Here is a 24,793-nt window from a genome sequence, read left to right as displayed (position 1 = left end):
GATCCAGTGAAAATGTTTTTACAAAAACTAAGCGCGGGCTCCTGTGCTTAATCTTTATCAAGACCGCGGGGAGGCCTTTCAGGCTCCTCCTTTCTAAAAGTGGCATTTCTAAAATAGTAATATTAAATCCAACTTCACCAGTAAGCAGGATTTGCTATTACCATTCTGGCAATACTAAACATGTTAGGGCTACTCCTTCCAGATCAGAATCTACCACTTAACAGTATGTGAGGGTAGTTCTAATGCTCGTCTATGAGAGGAGCAGGCCTCACAGTAAGGGAAAACAAATTTTTCACTACCAGGACATGTATAATACATAAGTAAATTCCCTGCTTTTTACCTAAATAGCACCCTGCCCTATGGGTTATCTAGGGCCTACCTTAGAGGTGACTTATATGAAGAAAAAGGGGAGTTTAAGACTTGGCAAGTTGTTTTAAATGCCAAGTCAACGGGACTTGCAATGGCAGGCCTGAGACATGGTTAAGGGGCTACTTATGTGGGTGGCACAATTAGTGCTGCACGCCCACTAGTAGCATTTAATGTACAAGCCCGGTGCACACATGTAGTGCACTTTACTACGGTCTTACAGGTAAATCAAACATGCCAATTGGGTAGGAACCAATGTTACCATGTTTAGGGGAGAGCATATGCACTTTAGCACTGGACAGCAGTGGTAAAGTGCTCAGAGTCCTAACACCAACAAAAACAGGGTCAGAAAAATGGAGGGAGTCAGGCAGGTAAAAGGTTGGAGGATGACCACCCTGAGGCTGTCAGGTCTAACACTTTTGCACCCACTCACAGACCCACTCAGACATTCATGCACCCACCCAGAGAGGCCGTGGCCAACTCCCACTGTGCACAGCCAAAGGGTCGTGTGCAGCCTGGGGTTGGTTGGTTAGCTGAGGGGGAGGCACAGGGTCTGGCTGCAGTCCAGGTCTTGCAGGCAACCTCCGCTGCGCACGGGCGAAGACCATGCATGGTGCAATATTGGTTTCTTATGGGGGGTTGACCTCCCTGTGGCCAATCGCCGCAGAGTATGTCCGAAGGCCATGAGCGGTGGTGAGTGGATTAACGTATTGCAATCAAGATTACTATACGTTAAAAAAAACATAGAAATTTACTGAAAAAAAACAAAAGTTACAGCCACGTTATAGTTTGGAAATCAAATTTTTTAAAAACATAGAAATTCACAGAAAAAAACAAAGGTTACAGGGACGTTATAGTTAGTGAAGTAACTATAACTTGTGCCGTAAGGTAACTATAATTTGCGCCCTAGTCATGCACTGCTAATTACCCCACAAATTACGGCATTCATGTTATCTTTGATAGCATCCTTGATAATATCACTGTAATGCCTAGGGTACAAGTTATAGTTACTTGAGGAAACTCTTACTTTAACAGGTGAATTTCTATAGTTACGTATGGTTACTAACTATAACCTCCCCAGAACCTTTGGATTTTTAAGTTAGGACCATATTTATATATATATTTAACCGGTGAGCAAGGAGCAGAGGCTCCGGAACGCGTCAGGATTTTTTCTTTGCTGTAAGTTGAATAAACACGCTGGTGCGATAAGAGTCACAGTACGTTGTTTTTGTAAAACCGAGGTTTCTCGTGTGTTTTTGGCAACGCGTTGTTGGGATATATATATGTATATATGTAGCATGATATATTAATTTATTTTAACATTATTTCCTAGTGGGAGTTATTTTAAGTGCCTGTCTTTACTCCAGGTCTGAGCTGGAATGCTTTTATGATTGTTGCGGGTCCTTTTTGTCTTTAGTAATTTTAAAAGTGTAGCTTGTGAATATGAATGGGCTTTCTCTTTTGTGAGTGTGTCAATGTTCCTCCTTTTTCCTCCTTAACCCTCACTAAGCCGCATTGCTGAACCTCCCCCATTTTGTAGTAAGTACCCCCAACCACCTCTCATTTACCCGCCCATATTTTCTACTAGAATTTATATGAACGTGTGCAGAGATGTCCAAACTCAGATGGAGATCTCCACATATAAAAGACAGGAGCGATAGAGGAGGAGACCTCCACACTTAGATTAATGAATAGCATTTTGTAGTAAGTGAGTAATATCATTATAGTACTACTAAACATACTACAAAATGCAATACCACCAGTTTAGCCATTAGAACTGATATAATTTCATTATGGAGCCAAATGCAGGTAGATATTATGATTTAAAAAATTGGAACCTGTAATTCCTGTATATTCACCTGTATCAAATGTATTTATAATTGGCAACTTGTGACACACCCAGTCACCGATTATAAAGAAAAGATGCCAGAACTCAACTATTATAAGTTATTACAGTTACGTTCTGATGTCAAAATGCCTGCGACCAGTGCCAGCAGCCGAGGTGAAAGGCAAGTCAAGTCACAGAACATAAATGGAACAGCTGTTTAAAGCAGGAAGAAACCATGGCTTTTCTTTCCTCTCTGTCTTTTTCTGTATAGTAGCAAGCAGAGAAAATATATTTCTGGCAACATGTTTATTTTTTGCAATCCTGAGGTTATTATAAAAAAGTTATAATCTTTTTGCAAGCTTCTACATATTCTGCAAATATGCACCTTTAAAAAAAAATAGAACTGACATATTAAGCTGATTCTGTTATCTTTTGCAATAAACATACAACAGTTTTTTAAATCTGTTTAATATTGCACCAGAGATTTGATTTTTAGTTTTCATTCAAACACCTATTTTTATTTTTCATGTTTGCAAACAAGCTCTCTCTTTCATATCAAAGAGCTTTGCTGAAAGGACTTAAGTGGTTTGTGGCAAAAGTGATTATCAGGGGCGGCTCCTTCGCAATGGCGAAGGAGCGTCGCCTCCCTGGCTAAGCCATGAGCTAAAAAATAAAACAATATATTATTATCATTTTATTTTTCAGCTCCTGATTCAGCCAGCAGCTGAGCCAGGACCAGGAAGGAAGGGGCGAGGCTGGGCCATGGGAGAGGGGAGAGGAAGTGGAGTCTGTGCACTTCTAAGTGTGCTTGAGTCAGGCCAGCCAAACACACATGCGCACTTAGGTTTACCAACCCGGCTGTGCTACACAAGCAGGTTGGAGAAACCGCATATACTACAGTGCACTGTCTGAGCAGCAGAACAAGCTGCTAAGACCAATCCTGGTCCTGCTCTCATGCTATGTTTAGCATGAGAGAAGCACCAGGATTGCTGGGGAGCCTGTGCTGGTGTCCCAGTAAATGCTGGGACACCAGAAGAAGAGCAGAGGAGTGAGGCCACAGAAAGCGACAATGGAAACAGGTACTTTTTTTTTAATCAATTTTTTATTCCTCTTGTTCCTGTCTCTCCTCCCACCCACCCCTCCCCTTGGGATTTGAGGCAGCCGCCGCTGGTGATTATGTGACCATGTATTATAAGGAAGAATATACCCCTTGCATTACATGATAAGGATACTGCAAGTCATCTCAGAATTCCATAACCTTTGTAAGGAATTTGGCCTTTGGCCTTGTTCCTCTATATAGTCATGGAACCCCTCAGTGACTTGTAATATTCTTATAATGTACTTTATCCCAGATATCTCATTGTTTTTTTATAAACTTCCCTTCCTCAAAAGTTACAGACTTTGCATATTTTACCACTGCCCAATTCTCTTACAACTTACATGAATTATTATTACATACATTTCTGAGTGAAAATGGCTTGACTAATAACTCTTTCACAATTAACAACTCAAAATGGTTATCCTGTGACAAGGAAGAAACTAATGTTGCTGCTATTTTAGTATAAAAGCCTTATGATACTGATATACTTAGAATTTTATAGTTTATGTAGTTAAATCCACACTTTTTCATGCTATATAATAACGTAATTCATAAATTGTAATAATACACAATTATTCATTATACATTTTGCCAGAAATTGCAAGCACCAACATACATATAAAGTGTATAACTAATGGCGACGTTATCATTGTTATCATGTCAAGAGTTCTGCACCATGATGATAGATGCAGTGGAGATGAAGGTTCAAATAGATATCCAATTTTGCCAATCAGTTTCTCAAAGTTTATGGACGGTGTTTCATAATGGATCTCCCAATGCCACTATCTAAATAAATGACATATTGTTTTATATTATAAAAACAAAATTGTGTGTGGTGGGGTGGAGGGTGAAGCTTTAGCGTCCTCGTGCCCATGGTGGGATTTCAGTTTCATTTAGAGTGAGTATTATATTGTAAATATTGTGCATAGTTATCCATAATACTTAATTTAGGATTTAAAGAGAACATTACATTTAATGTCATCAGGATATTAACTGCATCATAGTAATTAAACATTCAGAATGTTCCACATTGATGGTAGCTGAACATCCTAGGCACCTTCTAGGCACCACAGTGTAAAAAATATTGATGATATTTGTTTATTAACAAACATATATTAATATCTTGAACTATGTGGTATTACACTGAGAAGATTACAATTCAACCTAGAATTTGTTGCTGCAGTTCTGTCCTTGATAATCCCATTATGATTGCACATAGTCAGTATAAAAATATATTTGCAAGTCACATAGCCTCAATCTTTGCAAATAATTTACATTCAATATAGAAAAGAGACACATAAATATGATTGGAGGAATGTGACCAATCCACTCTTTAGTGTATGTATGGCAGGTCCATGTGTTATTGATGTATTTATTACTTGTTCCTTAATATATATTTCCAAGAAAATGCATAAATATAAACACTTAAAACGTACAATGTAAAGCACATGTTCAGCCTTAAAACAATAATATTAGGAATGCTAAATATTGCTGTAAAGAACTATTAATAATGTTATTCTAAGGTGTTGTTAAACCCAGCATTCGAAAGGACATGCATTATTCAGTGTTTTGGCGAAGAAAGAAGTGCTTTGACCTAGAAAGAGTTCATGACTGATCCACACACTGATTTAATAAGAGTGCATTTGAAATTACACAGAAAATTGGACATACTTGTCATGAAAAACATCTTTGTCTTCTGACTCTTCATAAAACTGCTCTTCCGTAATGGTGCCTGTGGATGTGTTTAATGTCAGCAATGGAATTCCCTTTTGCCAAGTCCAGGAATCCATTATGTTTTGGATAGACATTGGCAGCTGTACTTCATCCTGGTCATCCAAAACCTTCAAAGAAAGATTCAGAAATGTTATATAATTTTTCCAGATACTAAGAGAAAGTGGGTTGCAGTGGTGCCTACTAAATTGTTTTTAAAAGAGGGTGCAAATATTTTTCATGAAAACTGGCTTTTCAAAGGCAGTTTTGGAACAAAATATTTGTCTTATGTGAACTCAAGATAGGTATGGAGTTTGGAAATTGCATAGCTTTATATTCATGAAGTATTCATTATTCTCACAAAATTGCAAGAAAACATTAACATTCATAGTACCTATAGTTTGGCATGGGGGGCCTTCAGTGAGAAAATCTGAACCTTTACAAGCATTTTCAAGTGTCCATTATTTGTGTAAAGTCACTTGTGAGAAAATGCTGTGCAAAGTATACATCTGCATAAAACAATATCTACAAGTTACTGGTACAACACAGTTTCAAAGAACTCTGCAGGAAGGAAAAATCTAGGTTAGATTTACATTACATAAAATATGCTTGCAAGTTCTGGTTTGAACTAACACTCTCCAGCAAATTCAACTTGAGGGCATAGGCACGAGAAAGGAAGGAAATTCGATGAGCTATGAATAGGTCAAACATCAGGAGCTCCGGATACTGAATAACATTAGAAGTTACTGCACATAGGTCTTTCGTTTTCCCCAGGGCCATATTGACCAAAATGGGCCCTGTTTGACAGCACAGTTTGACCACAAAAATTCAATTTATGTAGCTTAAAGAGAAATTGTGTGTGACAGAAGGCTACTCCAGTCTATTTCCAAGGAGGGCCCATTGCATCTCCCCTTAACTAACAAGCATTCGCAAATCTAATTGGTTTCACTTTGACCAAGCTATTTGCTTTACTATTGCAAGAGACTTTTAAGTGCATGGTAAATGACAAAGCCAAAAGTGGTGACTAATCATATTAAAAGTGTTGAAAACTTTGGGTTTCATGACAGAATATTGTGGAAACAATATCAACTCACCAAAATATCATCAAAATAATATTGATTACAAAAATAATACTTGCCATATACTTAACCAAAAATTACACAAATATTGATGACAGAAAATATCGCTATCAGAACATCTAAATTTAAGAATATCAAAAAGACACATGTTGAAACCACAAAATTCAACATGTAGACATATAAAAAATATTAGAACACACAATACTGACTACAATAATATTACCTGAAATGATGAAAAAAAATAGTTTAAATCATAAACTTCTCCTTTAAAATTAAAGAAATATACAAAATCAATCTACACAAAAAATCAAAAATATAGCAAATCAACAAACATAAGGTATTCAAATATATGCCCATATCTACTCACCATTAATTTACTATTAAAAATATTACATTTGGGGTGTATGGCCAAGTTGAAGATGGCACCAAATGCTTGATTCAAGCGCACTTGTCCGAGGACAGAATGTCCCCTGACTGGTAGACTTCTTCATGACCCCACTTGCATACCGGGTTGGGCACGGGGCTCAGGAAGACGCCCAGAGTGTGCAGGGATCTAGGAAAAGCCAAGAGGTGACCATATTCCATGGAGGACACAGTGAGAGCAGCCTGCTACACTGTGAACAAGATGGTGGCAAGCTAGATGACTGGAGCGCATCCGCCCATAAAGCTTAGAACAGGCGAGACCCAAATGGGTAGCAGCCCCTACCTCATGCAGCGAGCCCTCATGGCCGGAGGATGGTGTTCAGAGTGGCCCACTATCTGGACTGCAGGGTGAAAAAGCCTGGATCACAGATGACTTGCTCCCTACCTCGGGATCCTTTGACAGATGGAAATAACAGAGGCTCAGTGGCACAACAAACACTGTGAAACGCTCCCCGGGGGTGTCTCTGCACACTAGGGTGGGAAAAGCAGCCTGTGCCCCCCTCCCATAACAGAGGGGGGAGGGAAAAAACAAGAAGAATCCACACCTCCCGCCATTGAGCTCTACTGCTACCTTTGTAAGGCTGGGAAAACCCACTCACCACCAGCCCTGAGAGATCAGCTTCCACTTTGCTCAGTGTTGATTCAGTACTCCTACCCTACTACCACCTAAAGCCTCTTGATTAACACCTTCTTGAGGAACAGTACATGGGCAAAAGTCAGCAGTGGACTGCCTGGCACACATGAAGCCCGCCTGGAGGGGCGAGGGCCAGTTAGAACTCTCTCTGGTTGGATCGCTGAGAAACATTGCAGTCAGTGACATAGACACCTTATCCACTGTGAGATCTAAGAGGGAATCGGCCATCAAGGGACTGTTTCAGGACCCCTTTTAAAAAAAAGTGGACCCCACTACTATGACTCCTGCACAGCCACTGTTAAACTCAGACCGGGAGTCTGCATCATAAGCAGACGACCCGGCAGTCCCTACTAAAAGCGTTATGGTTCACATCTTCACAAAAATTTAGAGCGAGTCTGGTGCTGTTCGAGGAGACCTCAGACACAAACTCTCAGAGCTCCACCTGGCCCTACAGGACTTGGGGACCAGGGGAGTACTGCATCAGCTTAGTGATGATAAACAGTGAACTGACTGCGCTCCAAGAGAAACAGGAGGACCCGGAGAACTGGTCTTGCCACTGTAACCTTCGAATCAGGGGTGTGTCCATTGTCAAGGGGGGCAAAGACATGAAAAGTTTATCCAGGCTCAACAGGGATATTGTCCACAGGTAGGGTACTATTAGAAGAATCGGGATCGGGACAGTCGATGCCTGCAGAACCTTCTACCCTCTTGCCATAGACTACTCTTTTTTTTCAGGAGCCCACAAACATATACTAGACTCAACCACATGCTCCTAGATAAGTGCCAGTTTCCCAAGCTGACAGGTTCCACCCAACATCCTATCACACTCTCACCCTGACCGACATAGGTGCCAGGGGACCTAGATTTAAGACATGGCAACTTCACGATTACCTATTGAGGAACTAATGACAGTCAATAACATCAAGAAGGATACTGAGGACTATCTTCTCCATAGTGACACCAAGGAGGTGAGCGTGGGCACCCTCTGGGATGCTCTAAAGACAGTCCTTTGAGGTCTTTTCATAGTGGAACCTGCTTGCCTCCGGAAACTCCGAGAAGAACCATGCCTTAAATTTGGTGCAGAACTTGGGAAGCTTGAGATGGAACATAAGAGAACCCACTCCACAAGAGCATGGAGGAAAGTACTCACAGTCCAAGGCCAGATTCAGATCTTTGAAACTGATGGGCTAGCATATGTCTTGGCACAACTTAACAATAAATACTATGACCATGGTAATAAATCAGGCAAATGCTAGTGATCCTCCTACGGGCCGACCATGCTAAGATCACTATGCCAGAAGTCAATGTCCGACAAAGGCAAATGTGTGTGGAAGACAGAGAGAAAGCTATTACACCCAGCTATACAACAAACAACAATTAGATCCTCAAGAGTGCACTCAATACCTTGTGGAACCCCAATTGTCAAAGCTAAGCCACTCAGATAGGATGACTTCCGAAAAGTCGCTGAAGAAAGAGAAAATCATCATAGCCATACCTATACTACAATCCTCCAAAACACTGGGCCATGACATCTTCTTGGAAGCCTTCTACAAGTGCTCTGGCCCCACAACATTGCCTGTGATTCACAAAGTATTTCAGGAGATAATTGAGGAGGGTAGGGGCACCACCACCATAAACTAACCCACTATAGTCCTGATCATTAAACCAAATAAAAACCATAATGAATGTCGATCATGTCATCCAAATGCTCTGCTTAACAAAGATACCAAAATCCTTACCAATATAGCCACTTTAAGACTCCAAACCTTGACGGAGAATTTGATACATCCGGACCAATTGGCCTTCATTCCAGCACGTCAAGCTGTTAACAACACAAAGAATGCCCTCTACTTACTCAACATCAGCCCTACAGAACTAAGCAATATATTATGCCTACCCAGGTTGCCAAAAAAGCATTTGACAGGGTTTACTGGGTTTTCATGACCGATGTACTGAGGGAGATGGGGATGGGGAACACATTTGTCGCATTGCAGGTTATCAAGCCCAGAGGGCCAAAATTTGTGTTAATAGCCTCCTTTCTGACAGGGTGAACATAGCTCAAGGTACACAGCAGGGGTGTCCCTATTTGCCCTTACATTAGAACCACTAGAACAGCACATTCTGCATAATCCCTGGATTAAAGGAATCTGACTAGGCCAACAACAGCTGAAATTGACTATGTTTGCCGACGATATCCTCCTGACTCTAGTAGACCCCAGTGTCTCCCTATCACAGGAGCTTGTGGAACTTTACCTCTATCACAGTGTCTGGGGTTCAAGATTAACATCAAATCCAAAATCCTGAATATATCCACCCCTCGGGCAGTGGTGCAATAGGTGCAGTCACTCACTTCTCTTCGATGGACCACCTCACATATAGAATACTTTAGCCTGGTGCTAGCTTCTATGCTAGGAAAAACTAGGGACATTAACCCCCAATGCCTGAAATGAAGCATCAGGTGCAAGCTCAACAGCTGGAAATATAAATCTCTTTCTCTCCTCAGTAGATTAGTAGCATACAAAATGACAACAATGCCTAAGATACTATGGGGAATATTTATACCCCATTGGCACCAAATTTGCATCATTTTTTTTTGCACAAAATTGGCGCAAAACTAACTCCATATTTATATTTTGACATTATACCCATCTAACGTCAAAATATTGGAATTTGCAATTTTTTTTAGATGTGTGAACCTACCTTGCGTCAATGAGATGCAAGATAGGCGTTCCCATCTAAATATTGGTGCTAACCACATAGCCCCATATTTATCCCCGTGCTAAAATGACGCAGGGGTGGGAGGAGGGGCTTGCTTTGCCCCATTATTTAATGGTTGAGTGAGACCAGGCGTTAAGGGGCCTATGGAATGGGTCCACAGGGGACCTCCTCAAGCCCCAGGAACACTCCCACCCATCCCAGGTAAGTAGGGTAAGTACGGGCAAGTAATATTTTTTTAAAATGAAAGTGCCATCAGTGGCCCAACTTGGGGCCCCCTGCATGGCACAGGGTGCAATAGCCATGGCCAACGACACTGGTCCCCTGTGCTGGCCACTGGGGTGGTGGGCATGACTCCTGTCTTTTCTAAGACAGGAGTCATGTTGTATGTATTGTTTTCCTCAGAAAATGCTGCTAGGCTGGTTAGAGTCATCTTTTTTACTCTAACGAGCCTAGTGTAATTTTTTGGTGAAAACCCCCCTTCTCCCATACTGCCAGCCCCCCCCCCCCTCCCCCAGCTAACTTCATTTTTTTTCAGCTAGGCCACCCTTTGCACCAGCTTGCACCATTCCATAAATATGACGCCCGGCTGGAGCTCAGGAATGGCACAAGCTGGTGCTAAACTTTTTGGTGCAAAACTGCATTATTGCAGTTTTTCACCAAAAGTATAAATATGCCCTTGAATCTGTTTCAGACCATAACTCTTCAAATACTGGGTAAATACATGGCTAACCTTCAGTCGATCTGTGCTAACTTCATAAGGCAGGGCAAGGCAGAGAGGATTGGTTGGAAACAGGGCTTCCTACACCAACAAATATGGGGCTTGGTAATTCCCAACTTGACCTTCCATTATGCCACAACACACCTGTGCTACCTTATCCACAGGATGCAGAGAGAAAATGAGAAGGGACGGTTCATGACTGACCACAGGATTTCAGCAGGGCCCCTATGGGAGATCCCCTGGCCACTTTGATCCAACCGGACATAAACATTATATATCTCCCTAATCCCAAGGGCGACACTGGAATTCTGGGACAGAGTGGGGGATAAGTGTGGTGTCACTACATTCCCCTCCCCAATCCCACTCCTCTGGGAAAAAACGCAAATTCACACCTGAACTGACCAGAACATCATGTGGCTGGTGGGAGGGTGCAAAACGTTAAAAGATATGTTCATGCAAGGGTCCATCAAATCTTTTAAACACTTAAAAAGAGGAGTACCATCTCCTAGAGAGTGAAAGATGCTGCTCCTTACAGATACATCACTACCCTAGAGTTGAACAAGGGCGATGACAGCCCTTACTCCATTTGAAAAGTTCCTTCTGCATTGCACAGATGACAAACATGCCATTTCCAATTTATAATATGCTAACTATTACACAAGGCCCCATAAAATACACCTTCCAGCGGGCTTGGGAGAGACAGCTGGGCATCATATTGGACCTTGATAAATGGGAGGTAATCTTGATCCTTGCTAATAACTATTCATCACACTTTGGATGGATGGAGACAATATGGGGCAGCCCTCTCTGATGGAGGGGGTGCATGGAGGAGGGATCCCTTACCCACATACTCTGGACCTGTCTCAAAAACAATCCTGGTCCTCAATACTGTCCACTATTGAGCAAATCACAGGATCAGACCTGGCCAGATGCTCCAAGAAGATTCTACTGGGACATTCCATACCCAATATCTATGGTATGGTAGGAAATCTAATACCCTACCTCATACTTGCAGCCAAACAAACTATTCTAAGTCTTTGTGAACAGCAAACTCTACCATCTGAGCATACATGGATTAAAAGACTATGGTGTATTCTTAGCATGGAGTAACAGTCAAAACTGACAGGGGGAGGAGAAAGCTTTCAATAAACAATGGGGCTATATATTGGACTAGTATAGCAGAGACTTTAAGGAATTATCTTGCCCAAAGCACCTTCAAGCAGTCAAACTCTTAGATCCCTCCAAGCTTGAGGACTAATATACTACAATGAACAAAAATGATGAAGGCATATAGGACTCAGACATGGCCGGTATTAGAAATCAAGAGAGCAGGAACCCTGAAATTGCAGCAACCTGACTTTAAAATGGGAACAGTGGGGTGTATGGGGGAGGAGAGACGGCTGGATGGGGTGAGGAGGGGTTATTTCTATATTGCCTATAGTTCATTGCGGAGCTTGAAGTACCCATTTATGTTATCAAATGCATGGTTAAACATGGCAACAAAATATTAATAAAAATTTATTTAAACCTAAAAATAACACATTTTAAAAATGCAAAGTTTATTACAAGGAATACAAGGAATATAAGGAAATAAATATTACAATAAATAAATTAAATGTAACATTTTAAATATAATAAAAAACCAACAATCCAACAAATGTACATATTTAAAGGCAAAACAAACACTAATTAGCATCCACCTAAATAGACATCTGACAAAAATTCAAACTACACATAAAATAGCCAATAAAGTTTATTGTAAAACAAACTAACCAATGAAAATGGAAAAATAATGAAGAGAATAAGATAAGAAGAGCACAAAACCTCTTTATTTTTCAGAGCAAAAACTTAAGAACTTCAAGAAAATGACACTCTGCCAGACTGCACAAAAAAGCAGAAAGACTTCAAGAAAATTAAAAGGCACCTTCACAAATAGGTTTAAAAATTAAATGAACAATAATGTAACCAGACGCTATTTAACAATTCAAATGTATAAACTAATGATTAAACTTGCTCTTTTACAATGAACATTAGTCCTTAGATACCGTAGAACCACATATAAAAACAAAGCAATGCACAACAAAACCTCCAACGAGGACAAAGACACTTTCAAAATAAGTCAAATAAACACATCCTTATATGTTAAGCTTTAAAACTAACACCCCAGAACTCCTCAAAACTAAGTAAACCTGTATTTTTAACATGTAACTAAAGCAAACATTTTCTCACCAACAGAAAATAAAAGCCCACCTGACCCAAATCTTAATGATATCAAAGAGAAATGGAAGAAAATCAAGAGCAATTTGAAGCAACAGCATAAATGTAAGTATGAAATGTAAACCATTATATTTATCAACAAAATACACATTTTAACCAAAATAATTAATTTTAAAATTATGCTAGTTTCAGACAGAATGGCAAAAAGAGCCACATGCATCACATCACAAAAAGGCAAGCAATTACTTTCACACAATGAATACACATACTGCCAGGAAAGCACAAGCATTGGCAATATCAACTGAAATATATTAAATATTATGCAAATGCTTACTTTGGGAGGGCTACAGTGAAAACAGTATTGTGATAAATGTCAGAGGACACAACCACCCACAAAATATTACAGAGATAGAAATAGGGTACATACCTCAAGATTTAAAAGGGACAAATACTAGTTCCCAAAAGCCCACTAGTAAAGTTTTAAAAGACATAGGCCCTCATTCTGACCTTGGCGGGCGGTGGAGGCCGCCCGCCAAAGTCCCGCCGTCAGGTTACCGTTCCGCGGTCGAAAGACCGCGGCGGTAATTCTGACATTCCCGCTGGGCTGGCGGGCGGCCGCCTTCAGGCCGCCCGCCAGCCCAGCGGGAAAGAGGCTTCCACGATGAAGCCGGCTCGGAATCGAGCCGGCGGAGTGGAAGCTGTGCGACGGGTGCAGTTGCACCCGTCGCGTATTTCACTGTCTGCGCAGCAGACAGTGAAATACATTTAGGGGCCCTCTTACGGGGGCCCCTGCAGTGCCCATGCAAGTGGCATGGGCACTGCAGGGGCCCCCAGGGGCCCCGCGACCCCCCCTACCGCCATCCGGTTCCCGGCGGGCGGACCGCCGGGAACTGGATGGCGGTAGGGGGGGTCGGAATCCCCTCGGCGGCGCAGCTAGCTGCGCCGCCTTGGAGGATTCCAATGGGCGGCGGTACACTGGCGGGAGACCGCCAGTGTTGCCGGTCCGACCGCGGCTTTACCGCCGCGGTCGGAATGCCCATTGGAGCACCGCCGGCCTGTCGGCGGTGCTCCCGCGGTCCTCCAACCCGGCGGTCATGGACCGCCAGGGTTGGAATGACCACCATACTTCCTAAAGTACCTGAGCACATCACATGTCTAAAAGGCCACATGTCTAACCTCTGCTGACCCTAGAAGATACCAAGACATACAGATTCCAGAAAGCCTAACCACTATACATGACAAAGACCCATTCCTCCTACACAACAACCACAATAATGACAGTCCGAACCCTTAGACAGTGATGACATTTATTTTAGGACTAAGGAAGATCAACGGTGGTTAACACCAAAGTTCAGTTTAGAACATGTTAAAAAATGGACAAAGGTGGCACTACAAGTAAAGGCTGTAACAATTGAATTTAGGCTCAGAGCACTGAATGGTAGAACAAGGAGCAATCAGGCTGGCCTGCACACCTTTCATGGTTATATGGGCTCTAGTAGAATAGACTATGGCCCTCATTATGACATTGGAGGGAAATCCCACTTACCGCCACGCTGACTGCCGCCAACTAACTGCGGCCGCGGTGGACATCCGTTCACCATATTATGACACATACACACCAATCTGTCAGTATTCGCCACATACACAAATCCACCAGACCAAAGGTCAGTGATAAACTGGCGATATCAAAACCTACACCATTAAGCCAACAGAACAACGCCCATCACATTATGACCCACGAATCACCAAGGTGGACATTCAACGGTGGTAAACCATTGGCGGTACATACAGCTGCGCTCAAAATGGACACACACATACAAAACAACACCACATTGGACAATTCAAACAACATACACCTGACACCCATACACACACCACACCCACACACCCACACCACTATAAAACACACACCCACATAACCCACAACCCTTTACCATTCCAAACCATTGCCAGCAGAGAGACATCAAGACCACAGCCACAACTAGAGCCACACACTATTCACACCTACACAACAATCACACACACCACATCACACACCCCAACGGATTACCCAACACACCCTCACTACACACCTCACACAACACCCATGGCACCACAAAGACACCCCCGTTTCACAGAGGAGGAGCTAAGGGTCATGGTGGAGTAAATTATCAGGGTAGAGCCACAGTTATTTGGAGCACAGGTGCAGCAGATATCGATAGCTAGGAAGATGATGCTATGGCGGAGAATCGTGGACAGGGTCAACGCCGTGGGACAGCACCCAAGAACTAGGGATGACATCAGGAAGAGGTGGAAAGACCTACAGGGGAAGGTACGTTCCATTGCAGCAAGACACCAGCTCGCTGTACAGAGGACTGGCAGTGGACCCCCACCACCTCCCCCACAATTAACAGCTTGGGAGGAGCAAGTCTTGGCCATCCTGAGGGCCTGGCTGGAGTAGGAGGAGGACTTGATAAGTCAACTCTCTACTACTATCACCCCATACCTGCATGCCATCACATACCCCCACCCTAACCCTCACTCCCATCACTCCACCACTTCCCACACCCCCACATCACATCTCACTCATCCCAATGCTAAGCCCAGCATGCTCTACCAATGCATGGACACCACTCACAGGCCTGCATGGGCACTCATCACTAAAGCATGCACACTATAGAGAACTAATCATCCCATCATACACCAACGTACACAAGTGAAAGCTGCCAGGGCAAATACAACCAAAGAGGGCAAGCCACGGATGCACAATATGGCAGACAGAGAAACCATAACACACCATTTACATCCCCACAGGTATCCCAGCCAATGTCAGCAGAAAGGAGGTGCCAGCAATATCCAGTCCCCCAACAGAAAAGGCCCACAGTGATGAACTCTGGTCTTCAGGATCTGGATGACCTACCGGGCCGATCAGGGACCTCTGGACAGCTGGTTACCCAGGCCCAGTCACACACCACCACAGAGCCTCCCCCATCAGGAAACACCACCACAGCACTCACCCAGTGTACCCACACCTCTGTCCCCAGGACACGTCAATCAGCAGTGTGTCCACCTCTACAGGGACCCCAGGCCACACCTCATACCGAAGACAATCAGGGACCTGGGGTCAGTGGCAGTGGGCACACGGTTCAGGGGACAGAGGCACAGGCGAACAGGGAAACTGGGAGGACTGCTGTGCGCCAGTGGGAAGACAGGCCCAGGGAACCGACTCTCCAGGAGGCACTCTCTGAGATCCTGGGAGCCTATCAACATTCTCAGGACACAATGGGCCAGATCCTGGACAATGTGCAGGAGAAAAGGCGCCTGCAGGAGGGACAGTAACAGGGGATCAGGGAGGACTTGCAGGCCATCAACAACACCCTGATCTCCATAGTAGAGATGCTGGCAGACATGGCCAATATTATGAGGGAGGCAGTCACACAGCAGCGGGCCCCTGCCACTAGCCAGACATCTGAACAGCCTTCCACCTCTGCTACTGCTAGTGGCCAGGAGGCCCCGCCACAGGACTCACAGGCCACCAGCACCCCTCCCCCTACAGAAGGTGAACCATCCTGCAAATGTTCCCTGCAATCCAGACAGAAGCCAGAGACACTTGCCTAGACCCCCGCCAGGAAATGAGACTCTCCTCATCGTCACCTTTGTGTCCCACTCTGCCACCCTGTCCACCTTGAACTGACATTGATCCCCTTCCTATGTCCCCTTGGACAATGCACCTGTGCTACAAACAGACTGGAACAATACCCTGGACTTTCCTCCATCATCACCCCATCCCATTGCACTTACCCCTCTATAGTTTAAAACCCTTGGAAAAAAAAGAAGTTTGGAGTATGTCATGTATATCAATTATGTAATCATTGAAACAGGTACAAAAATTGCAAATCAACTGTACAGAAAATGAGCATAGATTAATGACCTGTAGCTGGCTGCAGTGATCATACCAGGAGTATATGTGAGGTCACCAACATCTGCAAAATGAATTGCCAGAGGGAACAGTAAGTGGCCATAGAAGTGGGAAATATCAGCATGCCAGTGCCACAGAAATTCAAACCAATGTCATTGAAATGTGAAGTAACACTGTCCTACCTGTGTGTAATTGGAAGAATTGTCTGATCACAGATGTTCTGTTGTCCTCATCCTCATCCTCTGCCTTCTCATCCTCACTGTCCACAGGGTCCACTGCTGGCACATGGGCATCTCCAGCCTCCTACTCCTGCAGGAATGGGATATGGCGTCTGAGGGCCAGATATGCAACATGCAGCATGCCACCACTATCTGGCAGAACTTCTTGGGTGAGTAGCACAGGGATCCACCTGTCAGATGGAGGCACTGGAACCTGGCCTTCAGGAGGCCAAAGGTCCTTTCAATTATCCTTCTGGCTAGCCCATGTGCCTCATTACAACGTTCTTCTGCCCTTGTCCTGGCATTCCTCACAGGGGTCAGCAGCCATGATAGGTTGGGGTAACCAGAGTCACCTGAAATATTGAGGTGCAACATTTAGCCACACACTATCCCATATGGCCCATACCATACCCATACACCAACATCTACTGGGTGGGAACCAGGGGTCACCAATTAGCCACACCCTGTGCCTCTGTAGTTGGCCCATCACATTTGGGATACTGCTATTCCTCAGGACAAAAGCATCATGAATCGACCCAGGATACTTAGCATTGACGTGGGAGAAGTACTGGTCCACCAAGCACACCATCTGTACATTCATAGAGTGGAACCTCTTCCGATTTCTGAACACCTGTTCATTCTGGCACGGGGGAGACAAATGCAATATGTGTTCTATCAATCGCCCCAATTATGTTGGGGATATGTCCCATTGCATAGAACTCGGCCTTCACTGTGGCCAAATCTTTAACCTGGGGGAAAAACAAAGTAGCTACACATGTGTTTAACCAAGGCAGACAACACTCGTCAGCACTATTGAGAACATTGGCTGTGACATTCCTGCTGCCAAGCCCACTGTCACTTGGAAAGAACCATTTGCCAGGAAATGGAGCACTGCTAGAACTTGCGCAAGAGGGGGGATCCCAGTGGGGTGACGATTAGCAGATATCAGGTCAGGGTCAAATTGGGCACACAGCTCTGTGATTGAGGCCCTGTCAAGTCTACAGGTGAGACTAATGTGCCTGTCCTCCAGTGTTGCGAAGTCCACTAGGTGTCTGTAGACAGGGGTATGTCTCCATCTCCTATTCATCTGCAGCAGTAGGAATCTAAGGGACACAAGAGTGAGGAGCCGGTCACAAACTGAACAATGGAGACAGAACTTTGCATCCTTTTAGCTTGTAATGGGTCAGTGTGATTTGTCCAGTATGTCCTAATATCACCAGTGACACAGCAGTTTTCCTGGTCCTGTCCCCCACAACCCGCCGAAATGGCATCCGTCTGTCCTGTGTGGAGGGACAGGTGAAAGTGAGGTAATTCCGCTGACGTTGTGCGCCGTTGCAGGAGGCAGTCGGGAACCGCCGTGCATCTCCTCATTGGTTAGAATTGGGCCCTATGGGTTACAGTGGCCAATGGTGATCTATTCCGGTGGTGACAGTATGCACCACCGCGGATGTGACCGCCATTTTCTATCTGATTCCTCACTTTCTAACTGACCTTCCACAGGAAGGGACCTACAATGCATATGCTGCTGTGACCTGTGCCTGGAACCTACCATGGCCCGTGTCACCGGGGAAAGGGCCCCAGCCTTCACATAGGAGGAGTTGGGGAGACTGGTGGATGGGGTCCTACCCCAGTACAGACTGCTGTATGGGCCTCCAGACCAACAGGTGAGTACACTGTTGGCACGATGCATGTGGCATGAATGCATGGAGTGGTGTGGGTGAAGGCCTCGTGTAAGGAGGGTGGGTGGATATCCTCTGGGCAGAGTATAGGTTGTGTGCTGGGCCATGTGTGCGTAAATAGTGATGGAAACGGTTATGGTGGGTCATATGTTTAAGAGGCAGGACTGTTTGTTAAAAACTATTTTCCTGTGTGTATTGCTTCTGCAGGTCAGTGCTCATCACAAGAAGGGTATATGGCGTGCCATCGTGAAGGAGGTGCAGACCCTGGGGATCTATGGCAGGCAGAGCACCCACTGTCGCAAACGGTGGGAGGACTTGAGATGCTGGGCACAGAAGACTGCAGAGGCCCAGAAGGGGATGGCCTCCCAACGAGGAAGGGGTGCCCATCAAACCATGACCCCCCTGATGGCCCCCATACTGGCGATGGACTAGCCAAACCTGGATGGGCGCTTGAGGGCCTCACAGCAGCCACAAGGGGGTGAGTACAATGTCCCTCATTACAACATATGCATGGTAGGATGGTATCCGGGTGGGGGATGTGTGTCAGTGGGTGCCCCTAGGCCAGGCCTGACATTGCAGCGTAGGTCTACTGGTGGCTAGGGTTCAGAAGGGAAAATCTTGCTACCTAGCTCGTAGGCATCCACTACTGGTCAGGGCTGCGTGGGTCCCAGGTGTGCTGCATTTGGCAGTGTGTGCCCCTCCCCGTGCCTTGGCTGCTAACTATTTCTCTGGTAGTGCTATAGCATATTGCGTAGGCCTGTTCCCTGTGTGTGAGGGTGCTGTGTATGCCAATGGTGGTGTTGGTGCAGCCACTGACCAAGTATATCCTTTGTCTCTTCCCCCCTGTTTTTGTTTTGTAATCCTGTCCTTATGTGCATTAGCATCATCTGGTGCAGGAGCAGAGGGACTGGTGACGGAGGGAACTGCATCCCACAGGACCCAGGAGGCAAAATCCACTGACGCTGAGGGCACCAGTGGGATGGAGGGCGAGGGGAGCACCACGGCGGAGACTGGAGGGGACAGTTCTGACACAGAAGCTTCCTGGTGCTGGCGGGCACCTTTGTGACCACTGCAGCTACAGGTACATCCGCCACCCCCGTACCAGCACCGCCCTCCCAGCAGCCCCTCATCGAGTTGCCCGTGCCCACTCACCCAGGAGGGTGGGCATCTCCTTCGCCCCAGGTACCTCAGGCCCTGCCTCTGTTAGCCCTGCTGCCCTGAGTGAGGAGGCTATTGACCTCCTGAGATCCATCTCTGTAGGGAAGTCAACCATTGTGAATGCCATCCACAGGCTGGCAGCCTAGATGCAACAATAGAATGCATTCCTGGAGGGCATTCACACTGGATTGGCGGCCCAACAGAGATCGATTCAGGCTCTGGCCTCCTCTCTGATGGCAGCCATTGGCTCTGGTTCTACCCTTCCCCCTCCAACTTCCACTGCCCACTCCCATTCTCCTCAACCCCAACCCATCCCAAGCACACAGGCGGACGAGCATGCACACAAGACAACACCCAAAAGTGTCACAGGTAAGCACAAGCACCACACTTCATCCCACAGGCACTCACACAAACACCATCCAGTTGCAGACACACCAACATCTGCTATTTCCACTGTCTCCCCCTCCTCCTCCTCCACCACCACCCACCCAGTTCCGTCCATACTCAGACCTGCATGCACTACATCATCATCCACTACCAGTATCACCACACCAAGCAGAACACACACCTCACTGGCAGACACCTCCACAACAGCCATGCACACGTCCCCTGTGTCCTCTCCCAATGTGTCTGTCCCCCCTCCTAAAGTATACAAACGCAAGCACTCAGACACTCAACAACCATCTACCTCACAACAGCACACAGCCCATGCACCTGCACCCAAAAGCAGCAGAAAAACACCTCCAATGACCACTCCCTCATCCTCCACTCCCATTCCTTCCCCCTCTTCCTGCCCCAATGTCCTTAAAAAACGTTTCCTATCCACCAATACCCTCTTCCATACCCCTCTTTCCCACCGTCCTGCACGTATGCACAGGGTAGGTAGAACCCAGCCAAGCACCTCAGCCACACAGTCCATGGGCCCAGTCGTCACCACACCCACTCGTGGCGGAAAAGGATCCAGGCCACATGTTCTGAAGGTGAAGTAGCCTGCACCAGGCAGCCTCAAGGGAAAGGAGCCTGACCCAGCAGGCAGGAAGACCAAGGAGCCTGGACCAGCAGGCAAGAAGGGAAAGGAGCCTGCCTCAGCTGCCAGGAAGACCAAGGAGCCTGCACCAGCAGGCAAGAAGGAAAAGGAGCCTGACCCAGCAGGCAGGAAGACCAAGAAGCTTGCACCAGCAGGCAAGAAGGGAAAGGAGTCTGCCCCAGCAGCCAGGAAGACCAAGGAGCCTGCACCAGCAGGCAGGAAGACCAAGGGGCCTGGGGCAGGAACTACAGCAGGCAAGAAGGGAAAGGAGCCTGCCCGAGCTGCCAGGAAGACCAAGGAGCCTGCACCAGCAGGCAAGAAGGGAAAGGAGCCTGCCCCAGCTGCCAGGAAGACCAAGGAGCCTGCACCAGCAGGCAAGAAGGGAAAGGAGCCTGCCCCAGCAGGCAGGAAGACCAAGGGGCCTGGGGCAGGAACTGTGACGGAGACGCCACCACCAACCATGGTTGTGCAGCCGTCCGAGGTTGCAGGGGATGGGCAGGAGCCTCCCCCCACCAGCAGCACCACCACCACTGTGCAGCCCTCCGAGGTTGCAGGGGATGGGCAGGAGCCTTCCCCACCAGTAGCACCACCACTGTGCAGCCGTCACCGCCGGCGGACGGTATGTAATCCTGCCTCCATGGGCTGCTGTGCGGCCTGCCCCCTCCAAAGCCAGTGGGTATGACACTCACCTGAGAGACTGTGGCCTTGCACTTCCCAGAAGCAAGCACAGGGCATGTTGCCCCCTCCAGAACCACTGGGTAAGAAACCCACCTGAGAGACTGTGGCCCATCACTCCCCAGGATCAAGCACAGGGCATGTTGCCCCCTCCAGAACCAGTGGGTAAGACACCTACATGTCTATCACACCCTAGGATCAAGCACAGGGAATGTTGCCCCCTCTAGAACCAGTGGGTAAGACACATACTCGAGAGACTGTGTCCTTGCACTCCCCAGGACCAAGCACAGGGCATGTTGCTCCCTCCAGAGCCAGTGGGTAAGACACCCACATGCCCATCACTCCCCAGGATCAAGCCCAGGGCATGTTGCCCCTCCAGAACCAGTGGGGAAGACACCCACTTGAGAGACTGTGGCCTTGCACTGCCTAGGATCAAGTACAGGGCATGCTGCCCCTCCAGAACCAGTGGTCTTGTTACATATCTCGGCTGAGGTGCCCTCCTGTCCCCTGTCCCCCTGAGGTGCCTGCCTATTTACCAACTGATGCCCCTGCAGTGTCTTCTCCGTGTTGAAGCAGGTGACATGTGTGGCCTTGGACTTTGGCCTGTGGCCATGTGGCCTACAAACACTGTGGAGTAGGCAGTGTTTCTTTTTCTGTACATATGTATATATCTATTATCTTGCCTAACTTATTTTTCATATTGTGCTGATCTCATTACATTCACTTTTGCAAAATTGTTTTGTCCTTGCATTATTCAGCCGAGTTATGTGGTAAAATTGTTTTTATAATGCATCTGGTTGTGTATATAGTGTGTGTGTGTGGGGTGTGTGTTGTGCGTGTGTGTGTCACTATCTTTTTCCACCTGCCTCCCTTGTGTGCTAAGCGTCTGTACTCACCATCGTCATCTTCGCCGGTGTTGGTGTTCGTGGTGAAGCAGAACGTAGAAGATCATTGGGAAGACATGCAGTTCAGGTTCCATGGCAGCGTGGTTCTTCCCTGTATCTCCAATGGTGAGTCCTTTCCCTTCTGAGCTCTGTTTCCGCCAGGCTTTTGATGTCATTGGTACCGCCCCGGAAAAGGTGGCGGATTGTCTGGCCATAATATGGTGGGCGGAACATTGACTTCTGCCTGGCTGTAGGCGGCTACCGCCGTGGTGGCTATTGTTTCCGCCCTGGCGGTCGATGTGATTCATTGGCTGTCTTTCGGAGATCTTTCCGCCATGGTCATAATTTGGCGGTAGTTACCGCCAGCCTGTTGGCGGTTTTACCACCACTTTATCACCGATCACCAGGGTCATAATGAGGGCCTATGTGTTAATGGATCTCAGATTGTGGGATTTAGTTGAAGATATGGTACTAAGGGAAACTATCGAGAGTGATCATAAACCCTCCATGCAGCTCTCTTTGACGGAATTTGTTTGTTCTTTACACTCCCTGAGGTAACCAAGAAAAGGAAACCTCAAATATCCGTGCAGGCAAGTTGGTAAGATAAGCAGTGTAGATTGGCCAGGGCAGACCTGGTTACAGCCATGAAATCAAAGGATGAAAATAGCATTTCGAGGCTACAAAGGGCATCTTATAAGCTGGCTCAGCTGCATGCTAAGAAGGTCTGATAGGAAAATAGATGGCAAGAACTCAAAGTAGCTGGTGAATCATGTGATAGCACTACATTTTGGAATTTAGTGAGCAGAGGATTGTGTAATACAACATCTTGCACAGATCCTGATAATGTGATTGCCCCAGAGGTGTGGGCGGACCATTTAAGATCCCTCTACTCGGTTGGTCATTGGGACGCTAAATATAATTGTAATTGTATAGTACCCACAATCAACTGTAGCAACATGTTTAATTTGAAGGAGATTGTCACGTCTATTGATCCGATCACGGCTTGTAAAGCTCCAGGGCCGGATGGCATCCCAGGCAATATTTTCAAGTACGACAAGGGAGTTTGGGCAAGATATTTGCTGGCACTTGCCAATCAAATAGCAAAAGGTGTGCCTATCCCCGCTTCTTGAAAGTTAGCAGAAGTGGTACCAATTTATAAGAAGGGAGCCATACATTTTAGGCCTATAAGTCTAATAGACGCAGCGCTGAAAGTTTTCAGCCAGGCATTATTAAGTAAGATTCTGGAGTGGAGGAAGGACCATAATATCTTGTCTCCCTATCAGGCTGGCTTCAGGTCTAGACCACATTTTCAGGTTTATGCTGGTATAGTGGAAGACTGTGGTACTAGGAAAAGGTAGCCTATATGTGGCTTTTATTGATCTAAAATCGGCTTTTGACATGGTTCCCCGGAATAAATTATGGTCTACGCTGGCAAATATGGGTATGCTGTGTGATATTCTGTTGATTATCATCCGTTTGCAGGTATTAGGTGGGGGTCTCGGGGACAAGTTACTGCACCCATTGCTATTGATAAAGGAGTGAGGCAGGGATTTGTCCTTGTCCCCACTCGATTTTCTTTGTTCCTGAATGAGGTGGTCAATTTCTTGTCTATCTCTCTGGCAGATGCCCCTTCAATTGGCAACCATAAGATCACTACATTATATGTGGATGATACTTTGTTGGTATCTAAGATTGCAGTAGGTATACAGAGGCTTTTGACCAGATTTCAAAATTTTGCAACAGTAGAGGCATGGTTATTAACAGCAGTAAGACCAAGTTTATGGCAATCAACTTGCACAAGTCCTTTAGGGGGACGCTAACTCTGGCGGTGACAAGCTAGAGAGAGTGACCACTTTTGATTACCTAGGCATTAAATTGATGCATAACATGGTATGGCAACCTGACAATAATAAAATTGGAAGCAAAATGAGTCAAGTGGTGGGTACTCTTTTACATGAACGTTGGGCTTCCTTCTCTAAACCTGTGGCTGTCCCTAAACAGATCTACAAAGTATGAGCAGTGGCAGCAGCTTTATATGGAGTAGAGCTCTGGGGGGTTGAGGGTGTCAGTGAACTCACTAGGATGGAGCATACATTTATCAGGAGTCTTGTCCAGCTACCTGTTAGCACACAGCTCCTGTCCCTGAAATTGGATTTTAGGTTGGAAGTCCATAAGGGATAGGGCCAGGTTGCATCCCCTGCTGTTCTGTAGAAGGTTGATGGTGACTCAAGAACTTGAACAATATGCCTCCGCTGGTAGGGGGTACTTAGGAGTGCCAGGCAAATAGGATAGATTGATTTGCAAAGATCAAGAAGTTATTTGCTCTAGGATTCTATATCTCCTGGGCCACCAGACAGCAAGAAATAATCCTTACGAAAGCAGACTTAAAGAAGCGATATTGGGCCTGGATCCTTCAGGAGGACCTAAAAATGGAAGGGAGGAGTGCTTTAACTAGTGCTTTC

General features: G+C 45.9%; 1 protein-coding gene across 1 annotated transcript in view; it reads right to left on the bottom strand.

The window, feature by feature from the left end:
- The window catches only part of LVRN (laeverin), a 470,465-nt gene that overhangs the window by 244,236 nt on the left and 201,436 nt on the right, over positions 1 to 24,793 (bottom strand). The window contains exon 10 of the mRNA XM_069226651.1: positions 4,965 to 5,134. Within this exon, the coding sequence (XP_069082752.1) occupies positions 4,965 to 5,134 (170 nt within the window). The remainder of the gene's footprint in view (positions 1 to 4,964; positions 5,135 to 24,793) is intronic.

This window comes from Pleurodeles waltl, chromosome 1_1, assembly GCF_031143425.1.
Source record: "Pleurodeles waltl isolate 20211129_DDA chromosome 1_1, aPleWal1.hap1.20221129, whole genome shotgun sequence".
NCBI lineage: Eukaryota > Metazoa > Chordata > Amphibia > Caudata > Salamandridae > Pleurodeles > Pleurodeles waltl.
Note: the sequence above shows the minus strand (reverse complement) of the source record. Positions and strands in the feature narration are given on the sequence as shown.